This window comes from Salmo trutta, chromosome 17, assembly GCF_901001165.1.
Source record: "Salmo trutta chromosome 17, fSalTru1.1, whole genome shotgun sequence".
NCBI lineage: Eukaryota > Metazoa > Chordata > Actinopteri > Salmoniformes > Salmonidae > Salmo > Salmo trutta.
In genome coordinates, this window is record NC_042973.1 from 27,706,323 (window position 1) to 27,725,258 (window position 18,936).

The 18,936-nt window shown below is 40.3% G+C and overlaps 1 protein-coding gene across 3 annotated transcripts in view; it reads left to right on the forward strand.

The window, feature by feature from the left end:
• The first annotated feature begins 8,642 nt into the window (after positions 1-8,642).
• mctp2a (multiple C2 domains, transmembrane 2a) overlaps positions 8,643-18,936 on the forward strand; it is a 40,868-nt gene continuing 30,574 nt past the window's right edge. Inside the window, exons 1-4 of one of the 3 annotated variants that reach the window (XM_029696379.1) lie at positions 8,643-8,819; positions 10,089-10,810; positions 10,946-11,188; positions 12,223-12,319. In XM_029696379.1, the coding sequence (XP_029552239.1) occupies positions 10,118-10,810; positions 10,946-11,188; positions 12,223-12,319 (1,033 nt within the window). In that variant the 5' untranslated portion in view covers positions 8,643-8,819; positions 10,089-10,117. Of the gene's footprint in view, positions 8,820-10,088; positions 11,189-12,222; positions 12,320-18,936 lie in introns of all 3 variants that reach the window. The other 2 variants (XM_029696380.1, XM_029696378.1) reach the window with 2 other exon arrangements.

An 18,936-nucleotide genomic window follows, 5' to 3' on the forward strand; every position in this document is an offset into this window, starting at 1 on the left:
GAACTGGGTATGGTAGCAGGTGCCAGGCACACCGGTTTGTGACAAGAACTGCAAACATTGTAGTCAAAGTGGGCCAGCATCCCTGTGGAACGCTCAACACCTTGTACAGTCCATGCCCTGACCAATTGAGGCTGTTCTGAGGGAAAAGGTGGGGGTTCAACTCAATATTAGGAAGGTGTTCCTAATGTTTCATATACTCAGTGTACAAACAGGCAGGAATGTTGAACTACAGTTGAGCAGTACCAATGCTAACTGGCAGGTGGATGTGAAACATATCCTGGAACTCCTGCATAGCCTGACCATAATCGATACATTTATTAGCCATCATATGCTAACATTAATACTACCAGTAAAATAGGAGGACCCTACTGTCAGGGTGTGTGAAGCATAAATAGTCAGATGGAATCAGGTGCAACATGCTGTTGTATATTTACAGGTTTTGGGCTAGAAGGTAAGCTGGATCCACAAGTATTTACAAGACGTTGATGAACTCTGTCCTACGTAGACTTTCAAAATAACAAAGAATAATCGAAATAGCCAATAACTGAAGCTATGACTGGCTTCTGCAGAGTGCCTCCAAACTAGGCAGATCACCTATAACTGAACAGGTAGGCTATTTCATCAATAATATGTAATCCTATAATCAATATTTCTCTAAAGCCAATATACCAAATAGCCAATACATTTCACAATATCAGGATATACCCTGTAAAATCACAAGCATTCAATGGATAAAGATATTAGGAAAACACCCCACAACACAGAATCTGATCAGTCCAAAATTAGTCCACAAACAATCTGAAAGGTGAGTAGCCCAAAGGCCGGCAGATGGCGATATTGAGTCATTTCATCTTACCATCCAAGGTTAATGTTAGTAACTGGCTATAGACTCATATCCCCCGTGAACCGGTTCGTAAATTCAGCATTCTCCATTCAGGCTGCAAAGGCGTCGATTTCCTCCTTAATACGATTTAATGGTGAGAAGGCAGAAGAAAACGTGGAAAAGATGCATACATTTTTATGAAACACCATTTTCCACCACAGAGTACGAGTGTATAGGCAGCTGCATAAATTCCTTTTCGACGATAAGATGAAATGACTCAATACCACCATCTGCCAGCCTTTGGGCTAGAAAGTGACTTGGCAGAAGGTCGGTGATACAATGCAGTGGTGTAAAGTGCTTAAGTAAAAATACTTTAACCTCTCTGGAGTATGTGGGACGTGACCGTCCCACCTGCGGGACACACTATTCAACAGCCAGTGAAATAGCAGGGCACCAAATTCAAATCAACAAAAATCTCATAATTCAAATTTCTCAAACATACAACTATTATATCCCATTTTAAAGATAAGATTCTTGTTAATCCAACCACGTTGTCCGATTTCAAAAAGGCTTTACGGCGAAAGCAAAACATTAGATTATGTTAGGACATCACCTTGACAAGAAAAACCACACAGCCATTTTCCAAGCAAGGAGAGGCACAAAAACCAGAAATACAGCTAAAATTAATCACTAACCTTTGATGATCTTCATCAGATGGCACTCATAGGACTTCATGTTACACAATACATGTATGTTTTGTTCGATAAAGTTCATATTTATATCCAAAAAAACACATTTTACATTGGCGTGTAATGATCAGAAATGTTTTGCCTCCCAAAACTTCTGGTGAATGAGCACATCAATTTACAGAAATACTCATCATAAACATTGATAAAATATTAAACTGTTATTCAAAGAATTATAGATACACTTCTCCTTAATGCAACCTCTGTGTCAGATTTTTTTTTAACTTTACAGCGAAAGCACACTGTGCAATAATCTGAGTACAGCGTTCAGACACAAAACCAAACCCACCATTTTGTGGATTCAATAAAACTCAGAAATAATATTATAAATATTCACTTACCTTTGATGATCTTCATCAGAATGCACTCCCAGGGATCCCAGGTCCACAATAAATGTTTGTTTTGTTCGATATAGTCCATTTATATCCAAATACCTCCTTTTTGTTCACGCGTTCAGTCCACTACACCAAATGCAGGAAGCGCGCAAAAATGTCACGACGAAAAGTCAAAAAGTTATATTTACGTTCGTAGAAATATGTCAAATGATGTATAGCATCAATCTTTAGGATGTTTTTAACATAAATCTTCAGTAATATTCCAACCGGACAATTCCAATGTCTTCAGAAAAGAAAAGGAACACAGCTCACACTCACATGAGTGCGCACCTCTGAGCTCATGTCATTTCCTCACTCATCTGACTCCAGGCCCTCTCGTTCGCTCAATATTCACAGTAAAAGCCTGAAACAACGTTCTAAAGACTGTTGACATCTAGTGGAAGCCTTAGGAAGTGCAAAATGAAACCTAAGTCACTGTGTAGGCAATAGGCAATCACTTGAAAAAACTACAACCCTCAGATTTCCCACTTCCTGGTTGGATTTTTCTCAGGTTTCTGCCTGCCATATGAGTCCTGTTATACACAGACATCATTCAAACAGTTTTAGAAACTTCAGAGTGTGTTCTATCCAAATCCACTAATAATATGCATATCCTACCTTCTGAGCCTGAGTAGCAGGCAGTTTAATTTGGGCATGCCTTTCATTCGGACGTCAAAATACTGCCCCCTACCCTAGAGAAGTTAAAGTACTACTTAAGTATTTTTTGGGGGCATCTGTACTTTACTATTTATATTTTTGACAACTTTTACTTCACTACATTCCTATAGAAAATATTGTACTTTTTACTCCATACATTTTCCCTGACAACCAAAAGTAATTGTTACATTTTGAATGCTTAGCAGGACCTGAAAATTGTGAAATTCACACTCTTATCAAGAGAACACATGGTCATCCCTACTGCTTATGGTCTGGCGGACTCACTAAACACAAATGCATCTTTTGTAAATAATGTCTGAGTCGATTGTGCCCCTGGCTATCCGTACATTTTTTAAATAAGAAAATTATGCCGTCTGCTTTGCTTAATATATGGATTTAAAAAAATATATTATACTTTTACCTCTACTTTTGATACTGAAGTATATTTTAGCAATTACATTTACTTTTGATACTGAAGTATATTTAAAACCAAATACTTTTAGACTTTTACTCAAGTAGTATTTTACTGGGTGACTTTCACTTTTACTTGAGTAACTTATAAGTATGACAATTGGGTACTTTTTCCACCACTGGTTAATAAAATAAATGTATTCACATGCCATTGTGTAATAACTGTGGGGAATATCAACAGGAATATGTGCTTGTAATTGTTGGAAACTTGAAACATTTTCAATCTTAAAAAAAAATATATACACACACTATATCAGGGGTACGCAACCCTGTTCCTGGAGTGCTGCAGGTACTGCCGGATTTTGTTCCAACTAGGCACAACACCGGACCGACTGAGCTAATTGATCAGTTCAGTGATTGCCTAAATTCAACACACCTGGTCTTCCAGGTTGATTAAATCAAAAACATGAAGCGCTTGCGGCACTTCAGGACCAAGGTTACCTACCCCTGCACTAAATATACTAAAGAAAAGTATGTGGACACCCCTTCAAAGTAATGGATTCAGCTATTTCAGCCACACCTGTTGTTGACAAGTGTATAACATCAAGCACACTGCCATGCAATCTCCATAGACAAACATTGGCAGTAGAATGGCATTATTGAAGAGCTCAGTAACTTTCAATGTGGCCCCTTCATAGGATGCCACCTTTCCAACAAGTCAGTTCATCAAATTTCTGCCCTGCTACAGCTGCCCTGGTCAACTGTAAGTGATGTTATTGTGAAGTGGAAACGTCTAGGAGCAATAACAGCTCAGCCACGAAGTGGTAGAACACACAAGCTCACAGAACGGGACCGCCGAGTGCTGAAGTGCGTAAAAATCGTCTGTCCTTGGTTGCAACACTCACTACCAAGTTCCAAACTGCTTCTGGAAGCAACTTCAGCACAAGAACTGTCCGTCGGGAGCTTCATGAAATGGGATTCCTGGACCGAGCAGCCACACACAAGCCTAAGGTCACCATGCGCAGTGCCAAGCGTCGACTGGAATGGTGTCAAGCTTGCCACCATTGGACTCTGGAGCAAAAAAACAATAAGCCCTAAGACCTAAGTAAAGGGCTTTCCAGACAGGAAGTGGCAGCAGAGTTTCCCATTCATTCTCAATTAAGATAGGCGGAGGCGGAATTCTACCCAGACGGAGAGGTCATCGGTGCTCAGTCAGTGGACTGCCATCAGACAATAATATGGTGAAAATAAGGATGTCCTTTGTGAAGGTACTTAGAAATACATGCTCTTGCTTCCAGACAGGTTTGACGAATGGTGGAGAGCAACCACAGGGTCTAACAGGCCACACCAGTTCCAGGTTTCCATATAGCGATAAGAGTGTTTTAACGATGCATATTTCCCATGCATTGAAGATGATGCACTTAGCAACCGTTCTTGCTATGTTACGTTGGAGCATGTGTCTATACGCCCCATTATCTGTGCGTTAGAGATGTCGACGTAGAGTATTTTTTGTTTTTTTATTTAACCTTTATTTAACTAGGCAAGTCAGTTAAGAACAAATTCTTAATTACAGTGACGGCCTACCAAAAGGCAAAAGCCCTCCTGCGGGGACAGGGGCTGGGATAAAAAATAAAATAAAAAATATATATAAATATAGGACAAAACACACATCATGACGAGAGACAACACTACATAAAGAGAGACCTAAGACAACAACATAGCAAGGCAGCAACCCATGACAACACAGCATGGTAGCAACACAGCATGGTAGCAACACAAAATGGTAGCAACACAAAATGGTAGCAACACAAAACATAGTACAAACATTATTGGGCACAGACAACAGCAAGAAGGTAGAGACAACAATACATCACACAAAGCAGCCACAACTGTCAGTAAGTGTCCATGATTGAGTCTTTGAATGAAGAGATGGTGATAAAACTGTCCAGTTTGAGTGTTTGTTGCAGCTCATTCCAGTTGCTAGCAAACTGAAAAGTGTATGACGTGTCTCCTCTCTAACGCCCAGGAAGCTCAGATTCAAACTCCCATTCGAAAGCTCTGCAAGTGTTATGTCAAAATGCATTCGTTACTCACCAAATATGAGGTTTCGCTGAGAAACCGTCTTCATTTATTACCGTTTGGCCAGTATGTACTTCCAAAAAAGGTATGAATAAAATGTACAAGCAATCTAAAAATGTATCTTCAGCACATTCAATGTATTGCGTTGTTGTAGACTTCGCCGTAAGAGCGCAGAAGACAACTCTGATTGAGTGCATTTTGTCCCCTTGAATGGACCAATGCCACTTGAAAGTGCTGTGTTACAGGCCATCTTTCATGGTCCTACTAATCTCTGTCCTCTAACAGCTTATATACCTTTAGTGTTCCACTAGTGCATGTTTTTGGGGTTCAGTGTTCTGGGCCACCTGTGCATGGTACTGGAAGAGGTCCAGTGTGCATGTATAAAGTAACCAGGCAGGATTTTGGACTGTTTGAGATAGAGGGCAACAGGCCACCTGCAACAGGGGCTTGCCCACTCTGGGCCCCAAGTCCTCGCTTTTAACTGGTTGCCAAGCTGGTGCTTCTTTCATGTGTGCCTGAGCTCTAAGACATTGGCAAATATTGAACAAGGCTTGGTCCAGACTCAAATGCATCGGTTGTCACAGAGTCACCGCTGTTATGCAGAGAAGATCAGTGCGTGAGCATCGCTAGGCCTGTTGTATTAACATCTGTGTGTGGACAAAGCTATTGTTGATTCTCAGCAAACATAAATGCTCACTTTTGATGAGCTTAGGCTTTACCATGGTGCACTGTAAACAAATGGAGATGAATGAAAGAAACAGAGCCTGGATATGTTTTCTACAGACAAGTGATGCAGTGATTGGATGTTAGTGCTGGAGATCAGTAGTAGTAGATCACAGCCATAGCCTGCATTCTTTACTTAAACTCCATGACTCAGAATCCATCTGTATCATATTGTTTGCCCAATATAAATATGTATATCAAAGCATTCCTGTATATGTACTTTCCTCTTAATTTATGTGGTTACAGAATGTAAAAATGTTAGACATACTGTACAGTAACTCACCTTTTGGGACCATTAGTGACCTACTGTTCCTTTGTTTTGAAGAGCTTCCATAACTTGAGGATTTCCGTGTCCACATTGTAGGCCTGTTTGTTTGCTCAACAAATGATCTCTATTTATTTAAAGTGGAGAATGATCGTCATTGTGCCTTTACTTTACCTTTGTAAATGGTCTGTGAAGAATAGTAACAACTTGCCCAACAATTTACTCTTAAGGAGTGTAGACGAGCCTACCATTACATCTTAAGGTTGTTACGTTCCCCAATAAGAAACCCAAAATATCGCTCCTCAACAGAAAATGAACCACTGACAACCAGAAGGAAACAGGTGGGTTTTTAAAATGTGTTCCGAAAGGCATCTATGGGGGTTCCTCCTGACTGGGTGCTGGCAAAGCAACCTCGAGTAGGATCTTAAACACCATGGATGCCCACTTGCGTTGCCAGATATCAGACAAACTAAAGGAAAAGAAAACCCACAACAGGTAAGGGAGTGCAAACAAAACAGGTGACACAAAATAAAAGGATTGGTTTCACAACTTAGAGGGAGTGCTAAACAACAGTCGTTCAACAGCTCTCATGCCAACTAGAGCATTGGTTCTGCAGCTCTTAAATATCACCTGTGCCAGCACCGGTGAAACTAACAACTGACTAACGAGGGGCCAGGTGTAACATCCTGAGCAACGAAGATGACTCCAGTCAGTGCACGTCCACACCCAAATATAACCAACCTCGAAATTGAAAACCAAAGCCTGTAACAAGGGTGAGGACCTTATGTTATTTTCAGAGGTAGACTTGCTCTGGCAGCCAAAACAGCCAAATACGCCATCTAAACGTGACTCGATTATCAATTGGTTCTAGAAACATAAAGCCCTTTACTTTCAAATCACTTCAAAATCATTTCACAAACGCAAAACATGCACTTCCTGTACACTAGTGGATGCTCCTAAGAGGAGGAAGAGATGACCATCCTACTCAGTGAATTTCAGAAGAAAAATAAATAGTGAAACATTAAAAAACAAAAAAATGTATGACACTATACTAAATCTATTCACATGTCTACAAAAAAAACTGATTAAAACACTGTTTTGCTATGAAGGTCTATAGTAGCTCAACAGCACTCTCTAGGTTAGCTCCATGGTGTAGCCAAAGGACAGCTATTTTCTGTCCTCTGGGTATATAGACTTCAATACAAAACCTAGGAGGCTCATGGTTCTCACTCCCTTCCATAGACTTACACAGTAATTGAGACGACTTCCGGAGGACGTCCTCCAACCCATCAGAGCTCTTGCAGCATGAACTGACATGTTGTCCATCCAATCAAAGGATCAGACAATGAATCTAGTACTGAAAGAATAAGCTACAGCTAGCTAGCACTGCAGTGCATAAAGTGTTTTGAGTAGTTAACTCAAAGAGAGAAAGACAATAGTTGAACAGTTTTGAACAAATACATTTCTTATATTTTTTGGGAGAAGAAGCAGAGATGGCTAGCTATATTTTGTTGTATTTTTTTCTTCTTCGTTTACCTTTCACTTGCTAGTGCAGCTACTTTAGTCTACTCAATAACCGGACACAAACAGAGATTAATGCTATTTTGTGTGCTCGAACAGCCGAAAGAACCCTCACCGAAGTCCAAAACTAACAAATTATTTTGACCTGTTTTGGCTCGGAAGAATGCGGATGCTTTTAGTAGTACAAGCAAGCAAATCCCAAACTTCACTAGCATACAGATTATAGCTAAAGAACTAGTGGAGGAATGTACATTAGCACATACCCCAAGGTTATAGAAATAATACCTTGTGGTAAATAAGAACTCATGTGTAGGCAGTTACAACAAATTACAAATCTCTATACATATACAAATTGCTGGACATGAGGCCGCCAAGTGCAAATCAATTGGCTAGCAAAAATACCAACTCGGTGTGCTAAAGTAAAAAACAACATAACACAATATGCATTATGATAAGGTACTTAGTGTTGCATGAACACAAACTTGTGCAAAGTTATTGTAAGTAAGGAAATAACAAAGGCAATGTTGGCACCAGGGTAAAATTCCCTGGTGCTTTCATCCAGTTAGGGCTGGTTCTGACCGCAGAATATGCACATTTCTGCATATGCAGAAACAGGTGAGTGACGTGGCACCCAAAATGGCAGGGAATATTGTACGCTAACCCTAACCCTATAAAAGTGTGTAATAATTTAACCTTTTGTTTTTTGAAAACGATGCCTCGCTGGTATGAAAGATACACTCCTTATGTTTCCAAAACCGTACCACAAGCAATGTGTGTTCACATTCAGACCGACTGTCAGAGCTCTTAACAAAAATTCCCCGGTAATAAGATACCTTCATCAGTATGCGCTAAAGGTAGTTTGCATCTATGAATGGGGTAAGTAAAGACATACAAGCTAGTTCACCACTTAAACCTGCTGTTGGTGGACAGGAAGCATTACCTTGTGATGAAACTCACCTGGTTGGGCCATGAACATTAAAAGGGTGGAACTGGTGTGGCCTGTTTGGCGTTGTTGTTTCTCTCCACCAATCGTCAAACCTGTCTTGAAGCAAGAGCATGTATTTATAAATTCCTTCACAAGTGACTTCCTCATTTTCACCATACTGTTGTCTGATGACTGTCAACTCACTAACTCTCTGGAAGTTTCAAACAACATACTTGGAACATATTTATATTTCCTTTCTGTAAGGTCGTGAAGCAGCGGTGTACTGTCTAAGCAGGTATGTGGATGTTTTTTCATATTTAATGATGTAATATGATGATAATTTGTTAAAGGCCCAGTTTTATATAAATGTCAAATTATTTCTGAGTAACAAGGACATTCCTGTACATTTTTCCATTAAAATTGTAAAAAAGAAACAAAAGCAAAAAATAATTATCAAGACAGAATTTTGCAAGGAGTGATCTGAGTGGGGAGGGGAAACCTGAAAACTAGCTGTTATTGGCAGAGAGGTTTGGAACTGGCTTTGTTATTTGTCTATTAACTTATTTATTGCCTGGTGATGTCACCAGGCAAGTCGAAAGTCCACCCATGCAAAACCTGCTAATTAGAAGGTCCTGTGTAGATTGTATTTTCAACCAGCAACTATCAGGAAAAGACACTGATCAAATTGTTTTACAGTGTTCGTTTCATGAACAGCTGTACAATAGGATACAAAAAATGAATTTTGACTGCACTGGGCCTTTCACAATCTCTATAGGATACGCTATGAACGGCACTTTGATGAGAACACAGAAATGTGCGTACACAGAAAGCTAACATATGGAATTGTCTTAAGATGGTCATACCATGATTCTATATGATTTTGCATTTTAGGACCCCTTTAGGTTAAAAAAAATATATATTTCAAAATTATTTGATAAAATATAGCATTTGGTCTTTACAACTATAGCTCATAGAAACACATTCAATAACACATTCATAAATGTAAAAAAAGACAGTTAGAAAATGAATCACAAGGAATAATGTTTTGAAGTGTCTGTCCTATATCTAGGACATATAATAAAGCCCAGGAAATATATATATTTACACATATTTAACCCCTTAGTTTGTGCCAACAAAAATATCTCCATGCTTCCATTCATTTGTATGGGTTACCTTCAGACGACTCCCGTGAATCTTGTGGGGGTCGTAAAGCAAAACGGAGAACACCATCGTGAGAGTCTCCCCTTTTCACAGTGTAGCCCAGACCATTCAGACACTATATATGTTTTCGTGAGAAAATTGAGTTTCCGGATGTCTCATGGTCTGACAAACATCGCTGTAGCTTGGCCATCTTCCACCACAGATGCGGAAGGCTGACATAGGCGGATGCGATGGATTGAGACACAGTCCATGCAAAAAATATCTCTAGCTTAAACTGATGGATTTTGATGGGGATTTTTGTTATTATATTACTTAGATTGACCAACGGGTGGGTCAATATACTGTCAAGGATGAACCAATAATGCTGTCATTTTATATTGTCTTTGCATTCTCTGTGTGAAAGGGTGTAGCCTGTCTTCTGCATCACTCAGCATGGGCCCCAAGAAGAAAACTGTCTGGGAGAACCTGCGTGAGAAGACCAAGACCCAGTTCAACAACATAAAGAAGAAGACAACCCCGGGGAAGCTGGAGAAGAAAAAGACCAAGCCCCTGCATTATAGACGCAGTATGTCAGTGCCGGACCTGAGGTTTGTTCAGGAAGCTGAATCCTCTCCAGTAGAAAGTGCATTCTCCACAGCCTCGGACGCCATCTTATTTGGCAGCTCCTCAGGTTCAAGTGATAATGCCTCTTTTATCTCAGTTCCTCTATTCAAGGACAGGCTGACTGCAACTGATGCAGGCCCCTCAGGTAGAAAGACTGTGTATGATTTGGCTTTCAAAGATAACATGAATATGTCTGTTTCTAGAATGAGTGCACCTGTGGAGACACAAACTCTCTATGATGAATCAGAAGAGGAGGACATGGCAACCTTTATGGGCAGAATCCACATGCCATCAGACAAATGGAATACACCTGCAGAGAGGTCAACTTCTTCTGCTTCTTCTACTTCAGCAGAAAGAGTAAAAACACCAGCGGACAGAGGGAACCCACCCGTACCTACCCCGAGATCAAATGCTCCAAATATACATGCGTGCACAACAAGATTGACTTCATCAGTGGAGGGAATTAATGTTTCTACAGAAAGATTGCTCTTCTCTGAAGACAGAGTGGCCACTAGGGACCAAGTGAGTACATCTGCTGAAAGATTTGCTTCTTCTGTCTCTGACCAAACAAGCCTAGTTACAGAGAGACTGTCTGAAACCAGGGAGGGAGGGAAACAACCAGCAGAAGTGAAATGGTCTGTTCCTCCAAAACCACAGGACAGATTGAACATCCCTCCAGATAGATGGTTTCTGCCAGTGAACAGGGCGGACAGGATGGGCACCCCAGACAGGATGGGCACCCCTGCTGACAGTGTGGATGGTTCTGCGTGTGGAACCCCATTAGAGAAAGAACCCTACACGTTCTGGCCCACTGACTCTGAGGACCTGGATATGCCAGAGCCCCCAGTATCCACAGACATCAGAGACATCTTCTGCAGGGAGCTTCAGGAAGACAATGAGGTCAGATGACACACTAATATTGAACTTTATCATACCCTCCACAGATATAGTTCTAGACCTAGCGCATACAGTGTAAAGTCAAAATACGGACTAAAAGACAGTTTTCACACACGTTTTGATATAAAATAAATGTATCTATGTCACAGTAACACAGGATACTTTAGTGACCATAAGACAGTATGTTTGACGTAGTGTATTTTCACTGTGGTCTCATTAGCATGAACATTTGCAAGCTCTCTTTTCACATTCAAATAATGTGGACTGGTTTTTCACACTCTTGAGCTGTTATGCCTGCTCTCTGCCTCAAGGTTTTCTATGATCAGTCTCTAGATCCGTTACAATAGAATTGCATAAAGTCATGGATTGTGCTTAAGAGGTTCTTTGTCAGAAATGGAACCTTTATTTAACTTGGCAAGTCAGTTAAGAACAAATTCTTATTTACAATGACGGCCTACCCAGGCCAAATCCGGACAACGCTGGGCCAATTGTGTGCATCACTATGGGACTCCCAATCACGGTCGGCTGTGATACAGCCTGGATTCGAACCAGGGACTGTAGTGACACCTCCAGCACTGAGATGCAGTGACTTAGACCGCTGTGGCACTCGGGAGCCCGATATGATGTCAAATAGAAGCAAACATTTTTTCGAAGCTTTTGTGTAGACCTGAAGTCACTTCCAAGGTATTATCTGTGGATCTGTCTAATTGATGTTTGCTATGCATGGCCGGAAACTTGCTGATCTAACTAGTTGCAGTCACAATTATAGTAAGTTCAACATTGGTCAAGAACGACGACCGAACATTATAACACGTAACTTTCTTCCATACTTTGTAGATGTCTTTTTGATATGCTTACATTCTTTCACCCGTAGTTACCCAACAAACACAGTGACTTCTCTGCCCAGCCCTTGCAGGATCAAGCAGGCAACAATGTGAATACTGGACTTGGACATCCAGACCTTGTTAATGATAATGGACAACACTAAGGCTGTAGACTATAGAGCATCATATCAATGTGATTCCTTTCATTGACAGGCTATGGCAGCAGGGAGCCTACCTGGTCCTATTCAAAAGTACCTCCTCACTGTCAACCTGAAGGAGGGCAGGAACCTGGTCATCAGAGACCGCAACGGTAAGTGGAAGGAAAGTACCTGGAACTTCTGGAGGTCTACATATGGATGAACGTAATCTCTGAGGCATGCTGGGTATATTGATATATACAGTTGAAGTCAGAAGTTTACATACACCTTAGCCAAATACATTTAAACTCAGTTTTTCACAATCCCTGACATTTAATCCTAGTAAATATTTTCTGTCTTAGGTCAGTTAGGATCACCACTTTGTTTTAAGAATGTGAAATATCAGAATAAAGAAGAGAGAATGATTTATTTCAGCTTGTATTTCTTTCATCACAGTAGGTCAGAAGTTTACATGCACTCAATTAGTATTTGGTAGCGTTGCCTTTAAATTGTTTAACTTGGGTAAAACATTTCGGGTAGCCTTCCACAAGCTTCCCACAATAAGTTGGGTGAATTTTGTCCCATTCTGTCACGACATCGACGGAAGGTGGCACCCCTCCTCGCCCGGGCCGCGCTCGGCGGTCGTCGTTGCCAGGCCTACTAGCTGCCACCGATCCTCTGTTTCATTTTCTGTTGGTTAGGTCTAGGTTAGGTATGCACCTGTTTTGTATTAGTTCATTAGTGGGGGGGGGGGGATTTATTTTTGCTATGTAGGTTTGTTTTTTGTGTGTGATTATTTTACGTCAGGACGATTCGTCTGGGTCCCTCTGCCTGTGGGTATATTGTGGGCTGCGTCCCTACATTGTGTGCGGGCTGGTATTTTGGGCTTTTGTATTGTCGCCCTGCCCTACCTAGTTTTTGGACAAGAGTGGATACCTATTAAACGTGTGTTCACGGACTTGTGTCTCCTGCACTTGACTTCACCCCTCCTGCTTCCTTGAGCCGCCTGACACATTCCTCCTGATAGAGTTGCTGTAACTGAGTCAGGTTTGTAGGCCTCCTTGCTCGCAACGCTTTTTCAGTTCTGCCCACAAATGTTCTATAGGATTGAGGTCAGGGCTTTGTGGAAGGCCACTCCAATACCTTGACTCTGTTGTCCTTAAGCCATTTTGCCTTAACTTTGGAAGTATGCTTGGGGCCATTGTCCATTTGGAAGACTCATTTGCGACCAAGCTCTAACTTCCTGACGGATGTCTTGAGATGTTTCTTCAATATAGCCACAACATTTTCCTACCTCATGATGCCATCTATTTTATGAAGTACACCAGCCCCTCCTGCAGCAAAGCACCCCCACAACATGATGCTGCCACCCCCGTGCTTCACGGTTGGGATGGTGTTCTTCGGCTTGCAAGCCTCCCCCTTTTTCCTCCAAACATAACGATGGTCTTTATGGCCACTATGGCCATTTTTGTTTCATCAGACCAGAGGACATTTCTCCAAAAAGTACGATCTTTGTTCCCATGTGCAGTTGCAAACTGTAGTCTAACTTTTTTATTGCTGTTTTGCAGCAGTTGCTTCTTCCTTGCTAAGCGGCCTTTCAGGTTATGTCGATATAGGACTTGTTTTACTGTGGATATAGATACCTTTGTACCTGTTTCCTCCAGCATCTTCACAAGGTCCCTTGCTGTTGTTCTGGGATTGATTTGCACTTTTCGCACCAAAGTACGTTCATCTTTAGGAGACAGAAGTGTCTCCTTCCTAAGCGGTATGATGGCTGCGTGGTCCCATGGTGTTTATACTTGCGTACTATTATTTGTACAGATGAATGTGGCACCTTCAGGCATTTGGAAATTGCTCCCAATGATGAACCAGACTTTGGCTGATTTCTTTTTTGGCTGATTTCTTTTGATTTTCCCATGATGTCAAGCAAAGAGGCACTGAGTTTAAAGGTAGGTCCTGAAATACATTCACAGGTACACGTCCAATTGACTCAAACTATGTCAATTAGCCTATCAGAAGCTTCTATAGCCATGACATCATTTTCTGGAATTTTCCGAGCTGTATAAAGGCACAGCCAACTTAGTGTATGTAAACTTCTGATCCACTGGAATTGTGATACAGTGAAATAATCTGTCTGTAAACAATTGTTGGAAAAATGACTTTTGTCATGCACAAAGTAGAGGTCCTAACCAACTTGCAAAAACTACAGTTTGTAAACAAGACATTTGTGGAGTCGTTGAAAAACAAGTTTTAATGACTCCAACATAAGTGTATGTAAACTTCCGACTTCAACTGTACATACTTACAATTTGAGGAGGAGTATATTATGCTGAGTCAGATGATGAGAAAGCAGTTAAGTTCTCTAGGGTATGGGGCAGTATTTTGATGTCCGGATGAAAGGCGTGCCCAAATTAAACTGCCTGCTACTCAGGCTCAGAAGGTAGGATATGCAGATTATTAGTAGAGTTGGATAGAAAATGCTATACATCGTTTGACATATTTCTACAAACGTAAATATAACTTTTTGGGACTTTTCGTCGTGACATTTTGCGCGCGCTTCCTGCATTTGGAGTAGTGGACTGAACGTGCAAACAAAAAGGAGGTATTTGGACATAAATTATGGACTTTATCGAACAAAACAAACATTTATTGTGGACCTGGGATCCCTGGGAGTGTATTCTGATGAAGATCATCAAAGGTAAGTGAATATTTATAATATTATTTCTGAGTTTTGTTGACTCCACAAAATGGCGGGTTTGGTTTCGTGTCTGAATGCTGTACTCAGATTATTGCAAAGTGTGCTTTCGCTGTAAAGTTTTTTTGAAATCTGACACAGCGGTTGCATTAAGGAGAAGTGTATCTATAATTCTTTGAATAACAGTTTAATATTTTATCAATGTTTATGATGAGTATTTCTGTAAATTGATGTGCTCATTCACCGGAGGTTTTGGGAGGCAAAACATTTCTGATCATTACACGCCAATGTAAAATGTGGTTTTTGGATATAAATATGAACTTTATCGAACAAAACATACATGTATTGTGTAACATGAAGTCCTATGAGTGCCATCTGATGAAGATGGTCAAAGGTTAGTGATTCATTTTAGCTGTATTTCTGGTTTTTGTGATGCCTCTCCTTGCTTGGAAAATGGCTGTGTGGTTTTTCTTGTATAGGTGCTGTCCTAACATAATCTAATGCTATGCTTTTGCCGTAAAGCCTTTTTGAAATCGGACAGTGTGGTTGGAGTAACGAGAAGTGTATCTTTAAAATGGGATATAATAGTTGTATGTTTGATAAATTTGAATTATGAGATTTTTGTTGTTTTGAATTTGGCGCCCTGCTATTTCACTTGCTGTTGGCAGTGTGTCCCGCATACCCCAGAGAGGTTTAATTATATTTACTTTGCTGATCTTAAAAAAGTATTGTGGAAGCACATACTGTACAAAGGGCACCTAACTGTGTCGAATGTATTTTTGACTGTGATTACAGCATGCTGTTCTTGTTCATCGTTATTTTCACCTGCGTAAAGACATATCTTCAAATCACATTAGCTGCTCTAAACATTATTTTCACTGTTTTAAACAAACTGAAGCAGAGCAATTGAGATTATACACTACCGTTCAAAAGTTTGAGATCACTTAGAAATGTCCTTGTTTTTGATAGGAAAGCATATTTTTGTCCATTTAAAAGAACATCAAATTGATCAGAAATACAGTGTAGACATTGTTAATGTTGCAAATGAATATTGTAGCTGGAAACAACAGATTTTTTTTAATGGAATATCTACATAGGCGTACAGAGGACTTGTGAGCCATCTGTTTCTCAAACTAGACACTAATGTACTTGTCCTCTTGCTCAGTTGTGCACCGGGGCCTCCCACTCCTCTTTCTATTCTGGTTAGACAGTTTGTGCTGTTTTGTGAAGGGAGTTGTACACAGAGTCATTTTCTTGGCAATTTCTCGCATGGAATAGCCTTAATTTCTCAGAACAAGAATAGACTGACGAGTTTCAGAAGAAAGTCTTTGCTTCTGGCCATTTTGAGCCTGTAATCGAACCCACAAATGCTGATGCTCCAGATACTCAACTAGTTTAAAAACAGTTTTCAGCTGTGCTAACATAATTGCAAAAGGGTTTTCTAATGAATAATCAATGGGCCTCTGTACGCCTGTGTAGATATTCCATTAGAAATCAGTAGTTTCCAGCTACAATATTCATTTACAACATTATCAATGTCTACACTTTATTTCTGATCAATTTGATGTTATTTTAATGGACAAAAAATGTGCTTTTCTTTAAAAAAAATTACATTTCTAAGTGACCCCAAACTTTTGAACGGTAATGTATATTTGGTGAAACTGTCCCTCAAATTGTTTGCTTTACTATGGTAATTTCCAATAGAAACTATGTTCCACTTTCACTCAACACTAATCCCACCCTGACTTTCAGGGTGTGTCTCATACACACAGAAGTCACACAGAGGGAAATGTTGTGGTCTACAGTATGTATAGGCCTAATGACAATGCTTTTGATCAATGCTACTGTTTACAAGTGAAGGTCCCTGTTAAATGTTGTCGGTGAAGAGCAGGGAGACACCAGAAAAGCATGCAGTCAGACCATATTTGGTCTCTGTCGCCAAAACACACCTGGGAGCCTTTCCTTATGGAAGAACACCCTGCTCCACTCCATATTAGCAGTTACACTAGAGGTTACATGGGTCTGGTATCTTAGACATGTTTCTGTCACTTTGGAAAAGATGGATCATCTTCATATAATGCAGAAGTTTGTTTTGCCAGCCAAGCTCCACCACAGTATTCCTAGTGGTATGCTGAATAGATTGCGAAGCACTGTGGCGGTTTCTATGTAAGCAAACGTGTGGAGAAACAAATTAGGTGGTGCGGTTTTAATAACCAATGCAAATTTTAGAGGCTAAATTGTTAAGTCAGTTGGAGAGTGCATGCAATGTTTTGCAGCTGCTGGCAAACTATTTTCCTGCCACAAATGACAAACTGCCACCTGCTGGATATTTCCTAAAATACATCCTAAGAAGTTCTCACCTTTTTGTGTGTTCTGAACCCCTGAAAGGAAATCCCTGATCTTACATCATTATGGTTTGAAATATTTGTTTACTTTGTCATAATTATGAGTTTAGTCCGCATAGGACAGTAGATGTTGACTTGTTGGAATGTCATTATATAGCATTCTGTCATATTCTACACAGATTAGATCAGGGATGGGCAACTGTTTTTGGAACTCAGTCAGGGTCTCAATGTACTTTTGAGAGTTAGAATAATAGAATACACAAGGTGCAATTTCGAAACTTGGTTGTGCATCAGCAGTTTTTCTCTTGTTTTATCAGTCACTGACAGTCACTCAATTAGCCATGTCAGCTAACAATTTTTAGATTGGTAAATTAGTCTAGTCAGCTATCTAAACTTGTAGTAATCATGGCCGAATACCGACCATTCATGCATGGCACGTGCCCAGGGGCCCTGACCTCCAGGGGGACCCAATTGATTTTGTTAGTCACTCTCACTCAGATATCACATTAACGTGGCATAAGTCATGGCAAAATGTGTAGAATTGCAGGAAATGTACTTTAAAACTGCAAACATTTCTCTGCACCCCATGGCAAAATGGATTGAATTGCAGGAAATTAACTGGATAAATAAATATCTGTCCCATGGCAAAAGTTGTGGAATTGCATGAAATGTGTTATACAATTGCTCAATTCTCTCTGCCCCATGACAAACATTTGTAAAATTGCAGGTAATTAACTTTAAAACATAAACTTTTCTCTCTGCCGCCAAGACAGGTGCCAGTAAAATGTTTTGCCTGCAAGGTGGGGGAGCCCCCCAACCAAATCTCGCTTAAGGGCCCTACACACCCTACACACGACAGAGCGTAGTTTTCACACGTAGTTCTAAATACTTTTTTTTGGCTCAAATTTTTGAACGGAACATATACGACGCTCTGTCGCTCTGTTTGCGTGAAGTGTGTAGCGTCCTTTAGGGCCCCCAAAAGGCTAGGGCCAGCCCCATCAAAGTTGCCGGCCCCATCAAAGTTGCCCAATAAAGGATTGATTGTTAGACATAACATTTTCTGAATATGAATCATCTAATCTCTGTTTCTCAAATGCATACCTCCATTTTATTTTTATTTTTTCCTCAGTCATCTGTCAATTGTCATTGTGGACTTGTAGGGATGCAAAGGGATTTCGTTTGGGGAAGCAGCAACCTCAAGTGTCAATACACTGAATTGCTGTTTGAAAGTAACGTGTGGCCTTCATTCATTTCTCCTCTGCTATTGAAAACCAAACATCACTGCAACATTTTGTTTGTTTGATTTTATGAACAGTTGGATGTTTTTGGCTGCATTTCAATAAAACCTTCTTAGATCTCCAATCTTAAGTTTCGCCTGACTGACCATCGCTGCCATATGTAGGCTTTTTTTATTTTCTCCATTTCAAATCAAATGTTATTTGTCAAACACATACATTTTCAACTAGGCAAGTCAGTTAAGAACAATTTCTTATTTTCAATGACAGCCCAGGAACAGTGGGTTAACTGCCTTGTTCAGGGGAAGAACGACAGATTTTTACCTTGTCAGCTCAGGGATTCAATCTTGCAACCTTTTGGTTACTAGTCCAACGCTCTAACCACTAGGCTACTTGCTGCCCTAATAGAACAGGTGTAGACCTTACTGTGAAATGCTTACTTACAAGCCCTTAATCAGCAATGCAGTTTTAAGAATAATAAGAGTTTAGAAAAAGATTTACTAAATAAACTAAAG